General features: G+C 49.7%; 1 protein-coding gene across 1 annotated transcript in view; it reads left to right on the top strand.

The window, feature by feature from the left end:
* Window positions 1–1,375: 1,375 nt before the first annotated feature.
* The window catches only part of LOC101342329 (integrin alpha-9), a 234,667-nt gene continuing 219,057 nt past the window's right edge, over window positions 1,376–16,985 (top strand). The window contains exons 1-5 of the mRNA XM_023732203.1: window positions 1,376–1,395; window positions 1,553–1,594; window positions 6,707–6,834; window positions 8,344–8,450; window positions 16,003–16,126. Coding sequence (XP_023587971.1) covers window positions 1,376–1,395; window positions 1,553–1,594; window positions 6,707–6,834; window positions 8,344–8,450; window positions 16,003–16,126 — 421 coding nt within the window. The remainder of the gene's footprint in view (window positions 1,396–1,552; window positions 1,595–6,706; window positions 6,835–8,343; window positions 8,451–16,002; window positions 16,127–16,985) is intronic.

The following is a 16,985-nucleotide window of genomic DNA, read 5'->3' as shown; positions in this document are numbered from 1 at the left end:
AGCATAACAATGACTGTGAGGATGGCGCAGGACTGGGCTGTGTTTCGTTGTTGTACACGGGGTCACTGTGGGTCAGAACCGGCTCGACAGCACCTAACGACAACAACAGGAAGCAGTAAATATCCTTTCCTTAAACACCTGGAGACTCGGTTTCCCCAAATGTAAAATGAGGAGCTTCTGAGGCCTTTCGGGCCCCCCGGGCCCCAGTTGGACACGCTGGCCTCCTCTGGGAGCGAAGCGTCTGTGCCGTCAGAGGTGGCTCTCCCTCATCTCAAGCTGCAGCCCTTTCCTGCCCAGTAAGGAATGTGGAGCGATTCCCAGCTTCACCACTGCAGACACAGTGATTGAATTCAACTCATGTAACTAAAACATGGGTCTCTGGGGAAGCTTTGGCTTCGCCATCAAATGGATGAAAGCAAATCTAATGGGTTTAAGGTTTTTAATCCCCATTTGCTGTCCCGGACCTGGCTGTGATTTTGCCCCATGGGATCCCCGCTGTGGCATTTGTGGGGAGGGATGGAGCCTTTGAGACATGGTCAGCTCCCAGCTTCCCCAGGGAGGCAGCTGTGGCTCAGCCCTCTCTGCCCTGGCTCTCCAGGGAATTTACCTGCCGTTGGAGCTCAGAGCGTGAGAGATGGTTTCAGAGCAGGGTGGGGGCTAGAATGGAGACTTTGCAGCCAGCTGGCTGCCCGAGTCACCTAAGGAAGTGACTTCATTGGAGAAATGGTGCTATGAACAGCCCACCGTGGGGCGTTTAAGGGCCGGGCCTTCACACTGCTACGGTAGGAGGAGAACAGACGGGGCAGGAAAGAGCCTGCCCTTGGACTTGGGCGCCCTGGGTTCAAGTCCCAGCTCTACTTCTTACCTGCAGTGTGACACTCCCCATGTATTCCACCATCTCTGGGTGAAAGGCATCCAAGGACCTGCCTGGCAGGATTGCCCTGAGCAAAAGCAGATAACCTGTTAACATACTGGTGCTAGCAGATGAACTGATAGGCCCACATTGCCAGATAGGCGAGGGAACTGCTCATGAAGAGAGGCAAACCCCTGGTCAACACCACACCAGCAATGCAGGCTTTTAGAAAAGCAAGACCCCAACCAAACCCATTGCCATCGAGTTGATTCCGACTCATAGCGGCCCTGTAGGACAGAGGAGATCTGCCCCATAGGGTTTCCAAGAAGCAGCTGGTGGATTAGAACTGCCAACCTTTTGGTTAGCAGCTGAGCTCTTAACCGCTGTGCCACCAGGGCTCCAGAAAAGCAAGAAGGTGATTGAAATTCCTTGTGGGCCGTTTGAGCCTGGTGGGTCTGTTCCAAACCCCAGTCTGATGTGGCAGAGCTTCCAAATCAGAGCTCAGGTGGGTTTTTTCAGGTGATGTCACAGCTGGCACCAGGGTGGGCTCTGGTTACCTGTTGGTTCCCTTTTCCTCCTCTCTTTAAGATGCATGGCGCTGGCTGGTGTGGGGCCGGCAGAACAGCAGAGTGGGTGTACCGCTCGCCTGAGTTCATGCTGTGGCCTGGGGTATTGACACATCCTACGGGCTCGGGAAAGCCTGGGGGACCTTCTCTGGCTACCTGTTTTCCCAGGTGTAAGGTAAGGAAAATATCGGTGCCTCCCACAGAGTTGCTGTGGAGATTAAATGAGACACTGCCCACCACGAGCCTAGCCTAGCCCCCGCACACTATTTGTGTCTGCTACATGCTGTGCTTTCGATATGAATTTGAGTTTGGTAGGAATTTTGCCCTTCTCAGTCTTGGCGCTAGGCTGGGGAAAACAGTGCCTGGGATTTAAGCTCTCCAGGGTCCCTTCTTGCTTGGATAGCCTGCAAATTGCTGTCTGTGAATCCAGAGCAGTGGCCCTGTCTGAAATCTCCAGGGTTCTGCTGCCAATTCGGGGGTCAGTAGAGGAACAACTTGTTTCTTGTGGTCGTTTTGCTTCCCTTGTACATGACGATAAGGAATCCAGAGTTCTGAGTTAATGAGAGGACTCCAAAATGACCTTGGAATTTGAGTCCACCTTTAAGTCGGGATGGGATGGGAGAGCCTCTCTTCTCAAGGGTGGTCTGGTCATCCTGGTCCCGAATGAACACGATCATCTGTAATCAGTGTAGGTGCTTATAGACCTTACCACCTGGGGAGCTTGTTACAATGCATGTTCTGATGTAGCGGGCTGGGGATGGGGCCCCGGCGTCCCTGATGCTGTTGGTCCGAGGACCACACGTGGAGAAGCGAGCAGAGGCGAGGCTCAGCCTGCTGATTTATCGCTGGGAGCCTGTCACTGGGGACGCTCAGGCCCTTTTATGCAGTAACTGTCCAGAGAGGAGAAACAGCTTGTCGTGGTCTTGTTAATAGTGCCAGGGACAACTTCGGGGGACGTTTGAAGTGGCTAGGATGTCTCTCTGTAACTTGGAGAGCGACGGGAAGAAAAGCAGATGGCATCTTTTCAGCCGCTTGTCCTGAACTCAGGGCCATTGTAAGCCCTCTATCTCTTGGGATCGGTCTGGCGAGCAGCCAGCTGAATTAACTTCAGAAGGACACGTTCGTCAGCTGGCCTGCAGCGGCAGCCTTGTTGGACGGCGGCCTAGGTAAAGAGCAGTGCCGGGCTGCAGAGGGAGCCAGGGTGTTCTGTAAACACAGAGATACAACTGCTCTCCACCGTCCCCCCAGGAGCGTCCTGCACATGTGCACACATGCCCCTTATCTACCGCTCAGGCCCCCTGGCACAGGATGTGGGGAAAACCTTCTCCTCTGACCCACTGATTAGAGGTTTGAACCTGTGTGGTGTGGTCGGGGTTTGAACTAGCCATTGTTTTTAGAACTGTTGGCTACTGTAGGCTTGGAAAGAAGATGGAATTCAGCAGGTCCCTCCTCCACTTTAGATTTTGGTAGGAAGTTTGCCCTTCTCAGTCTTGGCGCTAGGCTGGGAGAAACAGTGCCTGGGATTTAAGCTCTCCAGGGGTCCCTTCTTGCTTGGATAGCCTGCAAATTCCTGTCTGTGAATCCAGAGCAGTGGCCCTGTCTGAAATCTCCAGGGTTCTGCTGCCAATTTCGAGCCCTAGTGCACAGTGGTTAAGAGCTCAGCTGCTGTCCAAAAGGTTGGCAGTTCGAGTCCACCAGCTGCTCCTTGGAAACCCTGCGGGGTAGTTCTTGTCTGTCACTATGAGTCGGAATCAACTCCACGGTAACCGATTTGGTTTTTTTGGTTTGGTTACCAATTTGGGGGGCTCCGTAGAGGAATAACTTGTTTCTTGTGGCCATTTCCCTTCCCTCACACGTGATGAATTCTCCCCTTTGTTTATTTTTTGTGATTTTTATCAAATGAATTGCAAGTGTCATTTATTCATTGTGCTTGGAGCTGGTGGGATTTTTGGGGCCCATCCCTGTCCCACTCGCGTTTTCGAGCGGAGGAGAGAGTTTGTGCTCCCCAGTTCTTGCAGCCCGACTTGTGGGAAGCCTGCGGGCAGTTTCAGCAGTTGAGAAAAGTCAAACTGTTAATTCTTCTCACCCGTGAAAACATAACTGGTGTTCTGAGAGGGCAACCTTGACTTGCCCCGCTGGGTCTAGAGCTCAGTCCCAGAAGGAGAGGAAACCGATCCCATCATGTGGCTTTCTTCCCTTTGAAGTTTTGTTTTGGGGGCCATCCCGCATTTGAACTAGAGCAGCCGAGGGCCAGCCGCACAGCCCTTGGGGGGCTGACGGAGGCAGTGTGGTCTGTAGTGCTTGCTCAGATTTCCAAAGGTCTGTGCGTTCCAGCCCTTTCTGCTTGGAATGTTCTGCAGGGGAATTCTGCAGCTGCAGCCCACCATGGTGAGACCCGAGGGGCACTGGCTGCCCAATGAGCACCTGGAGGGATAGCTTCCAGGGTATTACCGAGGAGCCGTAGGGCAGCTGGGATGCCCTCACTGTTAGGATGCCAGGCTCCTTTCTTACCCCAGTGGGGCCTCTTTCTCCCTGAGAACTAAACACAGGGCCCCCAGGACTGACCCAGGAGGCTCTTCAGTAAGGCTGGATCTCCCCCGCTCCCTGTGCCCTCAGAGATCCTTCATGTTCTGGGGGGGAAGCTCAAGGGCACTGGGAATTAAGATGGTGTCTGCACTGGAGGGCCCTTCGTGTGAATCCCAACACCATGTGTCTCAAGCCAGGTTAGGGTTGATTTCCCTTGTGATATCTGCCAGGCTTTGCTGAAGTCCTGTTTGAGGGTCTCTGACTTCTGTTGTATGACCTGGAGGGCCTTGTCTGTCCACTGCCTTTGCCCAGCCAGAGAGTTGATGGGGAGCAGTATCATTCTGAGGCCAAGGTGGGGTGACTGGGTGAATGACCAAGGTCCCAAGATGTAGGCCACTCTCAGGACAGAGTGAGGAGAGCCTGGGTCTGCTTCCCACATGCCCAGGGAGCTGTCTAGGATCCTTCTAACCCCTGCTGATCGCTTTTTCCAAGATACACAATGGACAGTGCATTCTCTTCCCAGGCACGTGGGAGAGGATATAATGTGCCCGGTACTCTCAGGAGGTGAGCTGTATCCTCGTTCCAGCCAGCTAGAGACACGGAGCAGCTCATAATCTCATGGAGCAGCGGTTTAGGATTTCCTGCTCTTTGAAAATCAGTGTGGGTTTTGTTTAAAGTCTCGTTGTACGAGTCCTCTTCCAAATGGCTCCTAGCTCAGCACAGACTGTGCCTGATGGGTGGTGTTTAGTGTTCTTTGCTGTAGATCTTCGCTTGTCTGCTTTCCGGAAACAACGCATAAAGCTGTAGGTCAAAATTGTTTTTGTAGCATTTGGAGGGGAATTTACTGCCATCTTCCCTTCCACGTTCTGCACCCCCACAGACCCAAACCTATCTCTTCTATCTTCTTGGCATGTTCTTACTTTGTTCCTCCTGCCTGGAACGCCGCCCCCACGGCAGCTTGTCTGTTCAAGATGAAGGATGCGGAACTTTGTTCTCACCCCTGCTTGTATGCAAAATACCTATCCCTGTTTTGTGTTGGGATAAAGGATGCAGTTTATAATTCCACACCACTGCTAAACCAAAAAAAGCCCCCCAAAACCCAAACCAGTTGCCACTGAGTCTATTCTGACTGACAGCAACCCCATATGTTCCAGAGGAGAACTGCTCCACAGGGTTTCCTTGGCTGTAATCTTCATGGAAGCCTATCACCAGGCCTTTCTTCCGGGGGGCCGCTGTGAGTTTGACCTGCCAACCTTTCTGTTAGTAGTTGAGTGCAGACTATTTGCACCCCCTGCTGTTTCTTTCTGTTTCCCTCTAAATGCATGTGGTGCGTGTTCGTGAGGTGAGGGAAGGAGGGCAGACAGAAAAGAAATGGTAACTTTAAATTTCTCATTTTTTAAAATTGACTTAAAAAAAATTCTTTTTTTAGTTGAAGGGTAACACACATTCAAAAAAGTACCCCTATCATAAGTATACAATTTAATGAAGTGTTACAAATTTGTGTGACTACCACTTGGGTTGAAAAATAGAACATTACCAGTACTCCCAGGAACCCTCTCTCCCTAGTCAAAATCTCCCTTTCTCTTCTGTAAAGGTAGCCATTATCTTGACTTCTAACATCACCGTCAAATTTTGCCTGCTTTTGAATGTTAGATAAATGAAATCAGACAGTGAGTATGGTATTAAACCTGTGTGATTGTAGTTGAGGAGCCCTGGTGGCGCAGTGGTTAAGTGTTCGGCTGCTAACCAAAAGGTCAGCAGTTAGAATCCACCAAGCCGCTTCTTGGAAACCCTATGGGGCAGTTCTGCTCTGTCCTGTAGGGTTGCTATGAGTCAAAATTGACTTGACGGTAACGGGTTTGGTTTTGGTTTGGCTGTAGTTGAACGATGCTAATTTATTTTCATTGCTCTATAGAATTCTGTTGTGTGACTGTACCATGATTTATTTATTCATTCTCACGTTGATGGACCTTTGGGTTTCTTCTAGTTTTTGGCTATTACATATTCATATGCGAACAGTTTTGTACGTCTTCTGGTAGACATGCGTCTGCATTTCTATTGGTTATATTCCTAGAAGTGGAATATGCTGGTAAGCGTATGTTCAGTTTTATTAGAAGACGTTGAACAGTTTTTACAAGTGATTGTAACAGTTTACACTCCCAGCGGCAGTGTCAGAGTTGTTCCACATCCCTGCCAACATTTGACATTTTCAATCTTTTTGCTTTTAGCCTTCTGGTAGGTGTAAAGTGGTATCTCATTTGGATTTCCTTATTAACTAATATGATTCAGCACTTTTTCAGATGTTTATTGGCCATTAGATATTTTCTTTTGTGAAGTACCCATTCAAGTCTTTGACCCGTTATTCTATTGCTTTGTCTGTCTTTTTCGTATTGATTTTTAGGAGTTTTAGTTTTATAGATTCTGGATGGGAACCCTTTGTTGGTTGTGTATATTCCAACCATCCCTTAAGCTTTTAATGTGCCTGAAGACGATCTAACAGGCTCACTGTAGGTGCTCCCCTCAACCCCAACACACATGCATACACACACACACTCACAACACACTCACTCACACCCACTCACACCCACACACACTCATACCCACACACCCACTCACACACACACACACACCACATATCACGCTGGTGTATGGTTTTCTAGTGAGCATTCAGACAGAACCCTGTTGCTTGGTGAAGATTTTCTCATCTTCCTCCCCTTTCCAGGTTTGGGTTGTGACAATGCGCTTTCTTCCTGATGTGCAGGGTCCTTGTGGGTGCACCAAAGGCAGATTCCAAGTACAGCACTTCCGTGAAATCCCCTGGGGCTGTGTTTAAGTGCCGTGTACACACCAACCCGGATCGGAGATGCACCGAACTGGACATGGCTCGAGGTGGGTGAAACTTTTCTTTGAGGTCTGTGAGTGGACGTCACTGCCAAGGTGGACATGGGCTCTGCACCTTCACCCTTTCTTCTTTTCCTTCCCAGGGTGACCTTATCATTCACTCACCCACCCACCCTCCCATCCACCCACTCATTCACCCATCCACCCACCTACCCACCCACCCTCGGACCCACCCATCCACCCACCCACCTACCCACTCATCACCCATCCATCCATCCACCCACCTACCCACCCATCCATCCATCTATCCACCATCCATCCATTATCCACCCTCTCACCCACCCCATCCATCCCTCCATCCACCTATCCATCCATACATCTAAAAAATATGTATTGAGTACCCATTACTTATTAAACACTGAGATACAATGGTGAACAAAAGAAACAAGGTTCCTGCTATTCTGGGCCTTGCTTTTTAGTGGGCAAGAGAGACATTAAAACAAATAATTGAGGGAGAAAAGACTAGAGGGGAAGTGGGTGGTGGATCTAATCTAGACTAGAGGGTCAGGAAAGGGGAAGTGATCTTTACACACTACTGGCCAAGTAGGAGAGGCAGAGCTCCCAAGCAGAGGAGGTGGTGTGCCATTTTGAAGCACAGAGCGAGGACAGAGTAACTGGAGTGGTGATCCAGTGGAGATGGATGCAGATGAGATTGGAGAGGTAGGCTGGGGCTAGATTACACAGGGCCTAGCAGGTCAGGGTAAGGTGTTTAGATTTTATTCTGTGTACAAACGAAAGACCATTAAAAGCAATTGCAGGTTTTATATTTTAAGAAGGGAAAGATATAATCTGATAGATGTTTTGAAAAGCTCACTTTTGTCCAGTGGAAAACGTATCATCTTATGAGTCAGACAGATCTGCCTGAGTTCAGAGCCTAGCTCTTCCAGTTACTAGTTGGGACTTATTGGAAATGTCCCATAGCTTCTTAGGCCTCAGCTCCCTCACCTGTAAAGTGAAGACTAAAATACCTATATCACAAGGATTACCTTGAGAAAATTAAGTGACGTAATAGAGGTAAGTACACAGGACTATACTTAGCACCTAGTAGGTATTCAATAAAAAGGAGCTATTTTATTTAATTATCACTTCAAGCCCTCACTTTCTCCATAGCCCTTTCCCATCAAGATCTTCTAATTTTTTTTTTTTAAATGAAGAGTTGTCATGATTTTCTTTAGCAGAAAAGGAGAGGGGCCCTAGAGAGGTGTTCTCTACTGGTTGGTTTGCGAACTGTTGGTTGCTGGTACATAAAAAATTAAGGAGCTTGCTTTGGAACATCAATCAAGGCACTGCTTCCTTCATTGAGAAAGTCTTGCTATGAAAAAAAAGTTGGTTGAATTAAACAGTGTACGTAGTGATGGAGTTGATTTACATTTTGTTGCAAGCTCCTTACCTCCTCATGGCCTAGGAACGAATGTTTGGGCTTGGGCCACCTTTTGAGAAGCAGCCAGCAAAACACCACTCCTTAACCCAAGCCTGGATTTTCTCTTTTTCCGCCAGGGAAGAATCGGGGCACACCCTGTGGAAAGACCTGCCGGGAGGACCGGGATGATGAGTGGATGGGGGTGAGCCTGGCTAGGCAGCCCAAGGCTGACGGCCACGTGCTGGTAAGGCCTCTGGGGAGGGTGCTATGGGAAGAGAGGACACTCTGAGAATGAATGACTCTGATCCATTAAGAAGGTCGCATGGCGTGGTGACAAGGGTGTGACTTTGAGTTTGGCTATTCTGAGCCTACTACTTGGACAAATGATTAATGTTCTTATTCTCTTCATCTGTCAAACGCCAGTAATGTCTGGCCCAAGGTGCTGATATGTGGCTATTGAAAAATGACAGGTTAAATGTATGTGAAAAGTGCTTTGTGAATCTCATGCATTATATAAGTGTTTTTTGTGTCTTTTTAAATTGATGTATAATTTGCATAAAATGCACAGATTTCAAGAGCACAGTTTTGGGTTTTGATAATTGTTTACATCTGTGTAACCATCACCCTGGGTGGTGCAGTGGGTAAAAGTGCTAATCGAAGGTCAACAGTTCAAACCCACTAGCTGCTCTGCAGGAGAAAGGTGTGTCAGTCCGCTTCCATAAAGATTACAGCCTTAGAAACCCTGTTGGGCATTTCTGCTCTGTCCTGTAGGATCACTATGCATTGGAATTGACTTGATGGCAACGGGTTTGCTTTTGGGTTAACCATTACCCCATCAAGATACAGAGTATTTCCACCAACCCCAAAAGTTCTCATATGTCCTTTTTCTGTCAGCTCCCTTCTCCCCTGAGGCAACCATTGTTACAATTTGTTGTTTCCACAGATTACTTATGCTTTCTAGAACTTTGTATAAATGGAATCTTAAGGCTTCTTTCCTCAAAATAATATTTTTGAGATTACTCCATGTTATCTCTATCAGTAATTCATTTCTGTTTATTCCTACATGATATTTTATGAAGTATATGTTGTTATTTTTAATTAGTCATTTCTTTGACTCCCAAAGAACATATGATGTATCCTGATCCATGAGGTGCTTTGGGGGAGAGACAAAGAAGAAGACATCTTTGCCCTTGAGACTGTCCATGTCTTCCTTATTGCACTGCCCAGTAAGGGAGCTGCCAGCACATGTAGTTATCTAAATTTATCAAACTTAAATAAAAAATTCACTTCCTCAGTCACACTAGCCACATTCCAAGTGCTCAACGGCCATGTATGGCTGGTGGCTACTGTGTCGGGCAACCAGAGAGAGAATGTTTTTATCACCACAGAACGTTTTATTGGACTCAACAAAAAATGGAATTTCTAACTGTGGCAGGTTTTGTTTTCTCTTTTACAAAGTTTTTTGTTGAAGTATAAAACTAAAGTACTTAACACGCACAACTTTGAGTTTACAGTGTGGTAATGTTCCTCATATGCCTACACTCATGCATAATGCCCAAGAAAGTTCCCCCAGGCCCCTTCCCAGTCAGCACTCCCTCACCGCTGACTTCATAGACCTTTCCTGCTGTTCATTGGCTTATGCTTGAAAGCATAAGATTGAGAAGGGAAACTAGACGACCGCTAGCTGACCCTTACTGAGGGCTTCCTTTGGACCACATGCTGTAAAACTGAGGGCTTCGTATATTGTCTTAGTCATCTAGTGCTGCTATAACAGAAATACCACAAGTGGATGGCTTTAACAAACAAATTTATTCTCTCACAGTCTAGGAGGCTAAAAGTCCAAATTCAGGGAGTCGGCTCCAGGGGAAGGCTTTCTCTCTCTGGCAGCTTTGGGGGAAGGTCCTTGTCATCAATCTTCTCCTGGGTCTAGGAGTTTCTCAGCGCAAGGACCCCATGCCAAGGATGCGCTCCGCTCCGGGCTCTTCTTTCTTGGTGCTATGAGGTCCCTCTCCTCTCTGCTCGCTTCTCTCTTTTATATCTCTAAAGAGATTGACTCAAAATACAACCTAATCCTGTTGAGTCCTGCTTCATTAACATAACTGCCTCTAATCCTGCCTCATTAACATCATACAGGAAGGATGTACAACACATACGATAATCACATCAGGTCACAAAATGGAGGACAACCACCCAGTGCTGGGAATCGTGGCCTAGCCAGGTTGACACACGTTTCTGGGGGACACGGTTCAGGCCTTAACACATACATTGTTTCATCCCTGAGCAGACGGGTTTGTCTTCTCTGAAGGATTTAGGCGACATGTTTCCATCACCTGTCTGAGGGATCTACTTCTGTGTTAAACTTGTCAGTGGCAGAAACTGTTAATCCAAATTCCACCTTCTTTCTCAGCACAAATCAAGCATCTCCCTCTTGGCTGGGCCCTTGTGGGAGGGAGGAAGCAGCTGGATGCTGTCGCCAACATCGCGGGCCTCCCGACAGGAAATGTTGTAGGTCCTTAGGAGGCTCCCTCTTCCCACCCTCTGTTTGCCCTGTTTCCGTCCTTTAATCACTGTCACTGCCTGGGTCTGGACCCTCTCCAAGTCTCTGCCTTCCTCCAGACATGGTGGCCTGCACTGACTGGACGGCTCGGCCCCCAAAGGGCCAGAAGGCTTGTCTGCCATTCTGCAGAAAGAAAAGAAGAGGCTGTTCCATCTGTATAAATCAAAGGGATGCCTGAGGTCACGATTCTCAAAAACCAAGGAGGAGACAGTGGGCTGAAGGCAGCACAGTGCGCCATCTTCCTCAGAGCCTGGAGCCTCCAGCCAGTTTGCTCCTGTGAAAATATTTCCTCTCCCTGTGGAAGGATGGCCTCTCTGGGGCTGAGAGCTTGATTCCAGACGGCATGGCAGAGGGCTCCGTGTTCCTGCAAATCGGTATCAAGAACGGGCCGTCTCTGGGGATGTGACAGCAGGGAGGATCACAGGAGGATTTAGCAAAGGAAGCCGAGAAGGCAGAGCTGGAACATTCGTGGGTAGTGCTGTGGATAATTGTGTTCTAATTAATTCCATGCCGAGCTGTTTTTCTCATGTTTTATGCAATTACTGAATCATCTGTTTAATTAATAAGGCGCTCTATGTGAGTGCTGGAGAGAGAGGCATCCGACAGTAACCGCTTCCCTCTTTGCACACACGCTCTCCTGCTAGGAAAGGCTTGTCCTCATCCTTCGCTTTGCTCCTTGGTTTAGCATCTGCATTCCTCATGAAGCCCAATCTGATGCTCCCCTCCTGGGCTGTTGTGGAACAACACGAGCACCTTCCGCATCATTAGGAATTCAACTCATGTTACTTTGTTGTGTGTATAATTTATTTTGTGTGTGTGACCTTTTTTACGGAAGCCACTTGGGGGCAAAGACCAAATCTTCTACCCTTTCTCACCCCCAGTGCCTGGGGAGGCATCTCCAGGGAATAGAGCAGCATCTAAAAGTGTGTTTGAACAGTAAAGGGCCTAAGTGTCAATGCTGAAACCATCAGAAGGCGACTTATTAGCCATCTTCCTCTCGGCGGCTGATTCTCAGTGGCTACTGGAAGCATGAGGTGAAACGTGGTAAAATGCCCCTTGGATGTGACAGTTGACGACAAGATACAGAGAGTGGCCCCTCGGTCGGTATTTAAATTGTGGCGACCTCACGTATCATTTGGCTTGGTCTTTGATCTCTCAGTTCTACTGTCAAAGCTTGCTGGGAGGCAAGTGTTAATCTGTTAAAAATTAAAAATAGGAAGATATGTGTTGTTCAAACATATTTCTGAGAAATCGAGAGGTGCCTGGGAGTGTGGTGCACTAGGCCTCGGTCCCCAAGGGTGGCCTCCCAGGAGCATAGTGTTGGGTTTGAAGACAACAAAGGTGGGGTGTCTGCTTTTTTGAAAATGGCATCTGGTGCTGATTTCAAAGTGAAGAACAGATGGGGGAATTTGAAAGCTGTGACAGGGACTTAAAGTGTCTCAATGACAAATGGGATTTTCTGGACCACGGACAAAACAACCAGCTCCAGCAAGGCCCAGGGCGCTGGCCAGCCTGGCAAGCAGGCATCACCTTAGTACCTGCCAGTCTTGGCTCCACGGGTGTGGTAGCCCTTCCATTGTTCTCCCAGGGATCAATGACACCAGGTGTGAAGACAGCGTCGGGAATGGAGCAGACAGATCTGCCCGAGTTCAGAGCCCAGCTCTTCCAGTTGCTAGCTGGGACTTACTGGAAGTTTTCTCCCACTCTCACCCTGCGTTCCCAGTGTGCAGATGATGTTATAAGAAAGAGGAAGGAAAAATCAGTTCTCAGGGTAACCACTGACCAAATCCAGAAAGTGCTTCTCTCTGGCCCTGGTGGGCAACTTCAGACATTCGAGTTTGATGTTCTGCTTTTCTTAAGTCTCCAGGACTCAGACAACAAATAATTTCAGCTTCTAGATTTTTTGCTGGGTGGGAACTGTTCTCTAGCTCTGTCTCCTTGTCGTTTCCTTCCTAAACATCAGGGCTACCTCCATCTCTTCACCGCTTCCCGTCTGCCCAGGTTTTCAAAGTCATGGGATACGTTTTGCATTACTTCTGTCGCTCTGTTTCCTGGTTTGCTTTTTCTCAGGGAACGCTTTATTGAATGATAACACACATGCCCTCGGCGCACAAGTCATCAGTGTAACCTCGGTGAATTTCCTCTGGGGGAGCATTCTCAGAACAACACTCCCAGCACCCCAGACGGTCCTCTCATGGCTTCCTTGGTCCCTCCCTCCCTCCCCTTGGTGGGGAGCTTCTTAGGGGCCTTGGGGCATCACGATCCTGGCATCTCACAGCCTCGCTTCCAACCTGCTCCCGATCACCTGCAGCTCTCTGCAGCCAGGCCTGGCCCAGGCTGTGCGACGTGGACCTGGAGGCATCTGTGTGGGTGAAAGTATAGGGTGCAGTGGGGGGCTTACGTGCCTTCGTGGCTGAGCCAGCAGGAGACGCCCAGTACCCACCCACCTCGCCCCCAGGAAGGATGTGCTGTTTCCATATAACAAAAAAGGCCTTTGAAATAAATTTGCTCATTTTCTTCCTCTTTTTCATCTTTTGGGAGGAAAAACAATCCTTATAACTTGAGTATGTCAGATTCTAAGATTTGGGGTAATGCTACATCCCCTTTCTTTCTTAAGCTGTTTGGAATCTGGTGGTGTTTGAGCAAGTCTTGCTGTTTTCAGAGATTGCACCCTGTTTTCTATCTGTCTTTCCAGCTCTGCCCCCATGTCACCCTCACACCAGAACTCATTCAGAGGGACGGATGTCACGCTTTGAGACAGTCCCTAGGATTTATTTTTGATTGGTGCGTGTGTATATATAATGATAATCAGGACGAAATATGGTCTTTTCTTTCTGTAATTTATATTTGGAGACGCTGTTCTGTGTTTCCCACATGGATCCTGCCCTTGTCACTTTGGTCTCTGACTCACGGAATGCCTTGATTTCAGTTTAGTGTGAAAGGCAGTGCTTGGATGTTCTAGGAATTCTCCAAGATCCTTCTTAAAAACAATTTATGGCGCTTAATAAAATGGAGAGACAATCGACCAGACATGACGTGCAGCAACTCCTTCCTCACAAGCGTCTAGTGTGCATCTGGCTTTCAGAGACTGCGCCATTATAAACATCCGCTCCTTGCACGGTGCCTCAGCACAGAAAGACAGTGAGAGACGTGAAGCCCTAGAAGTCGAGGGCTTTACCGAATCCATGAAACCCATCCCCTGCCGTCAAGTCCATTCCGACTCATAGCGACCCTGTAGGACAGAGTAGAACTGCCCCATAGGGTTTCCAAGGCTGTAAATCTTTATGGAAGCAGGCTGCCACATCTTTCTCCCGTGGAGTGGCTGGTGGGTTCAAACTGCTGACCTTTTCGTTGGCAGCTGAGCACTTAACCACTGTGCCACCAGAGCTCCTTGAATCCATAGAATAGAGTATGATTAATTTACCTGCTAATGAAGTAATATTAAGTGGCTCAAGCTTGTAAGCCATCCGAATGGAGTCAGAACTGAACATTTTTTAAAAACACTTTTCATTATTAGTAGTATGGAGGTATTAGAGTCCTGAGTGCCACAAACATTTTGCACTTGACTACTAACCTAAAGGTGGGCGGTTCGAACCCACCCAGCGGCTCCGAGGGAGAGAGACCTGGCGATCTGTTTCCATAAAGATTACAGCCAAGAAAACCCTGTGGGAGGTTCTACCCTGTCACACGAGGTCGCTGTGAGCACCCAACAACAACAGTGGTGATGAGCATGTTGAGGTATTTTTGTAGGTTAAAAAGTCAAATGCTGGCAATTTCATATGGTTCAACCTGATCCCTGGCCCCAAAGTGACCCTGAACTGGAGTTCCCAGAGTGTGCTCGCAGACCATCATCCCCAGCATCCCCCGGAGCTTGTGAGAAGGGCACGTTCTCAGGCTCCCCCCATACTGCTGAGTCAGGACCTCAGGGGAGGGGCCCCGCAGTCTGTGTTTTAGTGAGGCTTCTGGGTGATTCTGACAGACGGTGACGTTTGATGGGGGCCCCCTGCTGAAACAGTGGGTCAGTGGGTGGGCGCAGGAGGGGCTTCTTGTCTCCTTGACGTCTTCTCCCCACCAGGCTGTCTGTTCACACCTGTGTCCTCAGTGTCTGCCTAACCTAAATGACCAAACCCACGGCTGTCGAGTCGATTCTGACTCACAGGGACCCTATAGACAGAGTAGAGCTGCCCCATAGGGTATCCAAGCAGCGGCTGGTGGATTCAAACTGCTGACCCTTTGTTTAGCAGCCCGAGCTCTTAACCACTGGGCCACCAGGGCCTGCCTGGCACATAGTAGGTGCTTAATAAATCCATGACGAATGAATCAATGCATACATGCACACATGGGGCATATACAGGAGACCCATCCTGGCCCCAGGCCCTGGGTGGGTGTTGGGTGATTGTCGTGTTCGGCACCTGGTCTCCTACTCTCCCCCCACCACCCGCCATCATCCTGAAGCCTCTCCTCCACTCGTCTCCACCGCCCCGTCCTGGTCCAGGCCAGCATCGTCTCACCTGGGCCCTCACCTCCGCCCTGGCTCACCTACAGCCTCCACCCAGCAGCTGAGCTGTCCTCCCAGCTGGAGATCAGATCATGCCGCTCACCTGCTTAAGACTCTGCAGGGGGCTTCCCATTGCACGTACCCTAAAATGGCAGTTTGTCTCATGGCCTGTGGGGCCCCCTGTGGCCTGGCCCCTGCTCACCTCTGACCTCAGCACCCCCCACCCTCACCGTGCTCTCTCCAGACCAGCCCCGCTGGCCGCCTTTTCCTTCCAATCTCCCAGCCTTCCTCACCTCGAATCCTTGCACCTGTTATTGCATCCTGCCAGAGCGCTGGTCCCGGCGCGCCCAGTGTGGTTGCCTCTTTCTCTTCTTCCCTGACCTCCCGGTGAAAACTGTCCTGTCCACTCCCCGATTCTCTGTTCCGTATCCCCGCCTCCTTCCTTTCTAGCCCTCGGCACCAGCCATAGTAACTCTCTCAGGTGTTTCCGTGGTTGTCCATTGTCCGTCTCCTCCCAGCAGCATCAAAGCTGCGTGAGGACAGGACTTGATCTTGTTCACGCTGTTTTCTGATGCTCAGGACGGCGCCCGGTGTGAGACGTAGTTGGGGACGGGGGAGAGGGGATGGCTTCCCGGCCCTCTGCTCCCCTCTCCTCCTGCAGAGCATCCTGGCACTGCCAGGGGCTGCTTCGTGCCTCCTGGGGCCAGCTTTCCTGCTCTGAAGCCCTCTCTGTCTCTTCAGGCCTGTGCACATCGCTGGAAGAACATCTATTACGAGGCAGACCACATCCTGCCGCACGGCTTCTGCTACGTCATCCCGTCCAACCTCCAGGCCAAAGGCAGGACGCTGATCCCTTGCTATGAAGGTGAGCGCTGGTTGATTTTCCCCACTGCCCGCTCCCACGCCACGTCCTAAACCATCCTGACACCCTCCACCCTCCTCTGCAGCCCCAGCTTCCCAAACTCTAATGAGCAGACAGCACCGTTTGCACCCGATGGCCTTTGGGGAGGGCTGTGTCACTTGGTGAGGAGCCCTGGTGGTGCAGCGGTTAAAGCACTTGACTGCTAACCGTCAGATCGGCGGTTCGAAACCACCAGCAGCTCCGTGGGAGAAAGATGCGGCAGTCTGTGTCCACAGGGATTTACAGCCCTGGAAGCCCTCGGGTTGCTATGAGTCAGAATCGACTCCACGGCAATGGGGTGTTTTGGTCTGGTGTCACTTGGTGTCCGAGGCCCTGCCTGGGAACTGAGGCAGGAGGGAAGGGGACAGTGGTTCCAGGCCCTGCCCAGCCTCGTCTGTCTCTGCCACGGTCGGCGCTCACCAAGCTTCATGAAGTCTCCGCAACCAAAATTTACAGAACCTCAACCAGCGATAAAACAGAACCTTGGTTTCCTGGCGATACTAGATGCTGCGTGGCCTTGGGAAAATCACGTTCCCTCTCTGGGCGTCAGAGAGAGAGCGTTTCCATCTGGAGATTCAGGGGTTGGCCCAGGTGGTTTCTGTAGTCCGGTTCAGCTCCCAAATGGTCACTAGGCCCCTGAGGCAAATGCCCTGCGGCAGCGGGAGAGGACAACCCAGGAGTCATGACATGAAAACAAGATAGGTGGACAGAAACAAGCAAAAGACCCCGACATTCCTGACACCCGAAGCCGGCTGTGCCTCTCCCGCAATCCTCAGAGCCCTGACACAAATGCCCAGAGACTGGAGGTGTCGTGTTTACAGTT

This window comes from Trichechus manatus, unplaced genomic scaffold (genome assembly GCF_000243295.1).
Source record: "Trichechus manatus latirostris isolate Lorelei unplaced genomic scaffold, TriManLat1.0 scaffold00049, whole genome shotgun sequence".
In the NCBI taxonomy this organism is placed as follows: domain Eukaryota; kingdom Metazoa; phylum Chordata; class Mammalia; order Sirenia; family Trichechidae; genus Trichechus; species Trichechus manatus.
Note: the sequence above shows the minus strand (reverse complement) of the source record. Positions and strands in the feature narration are given on the sequence as shown.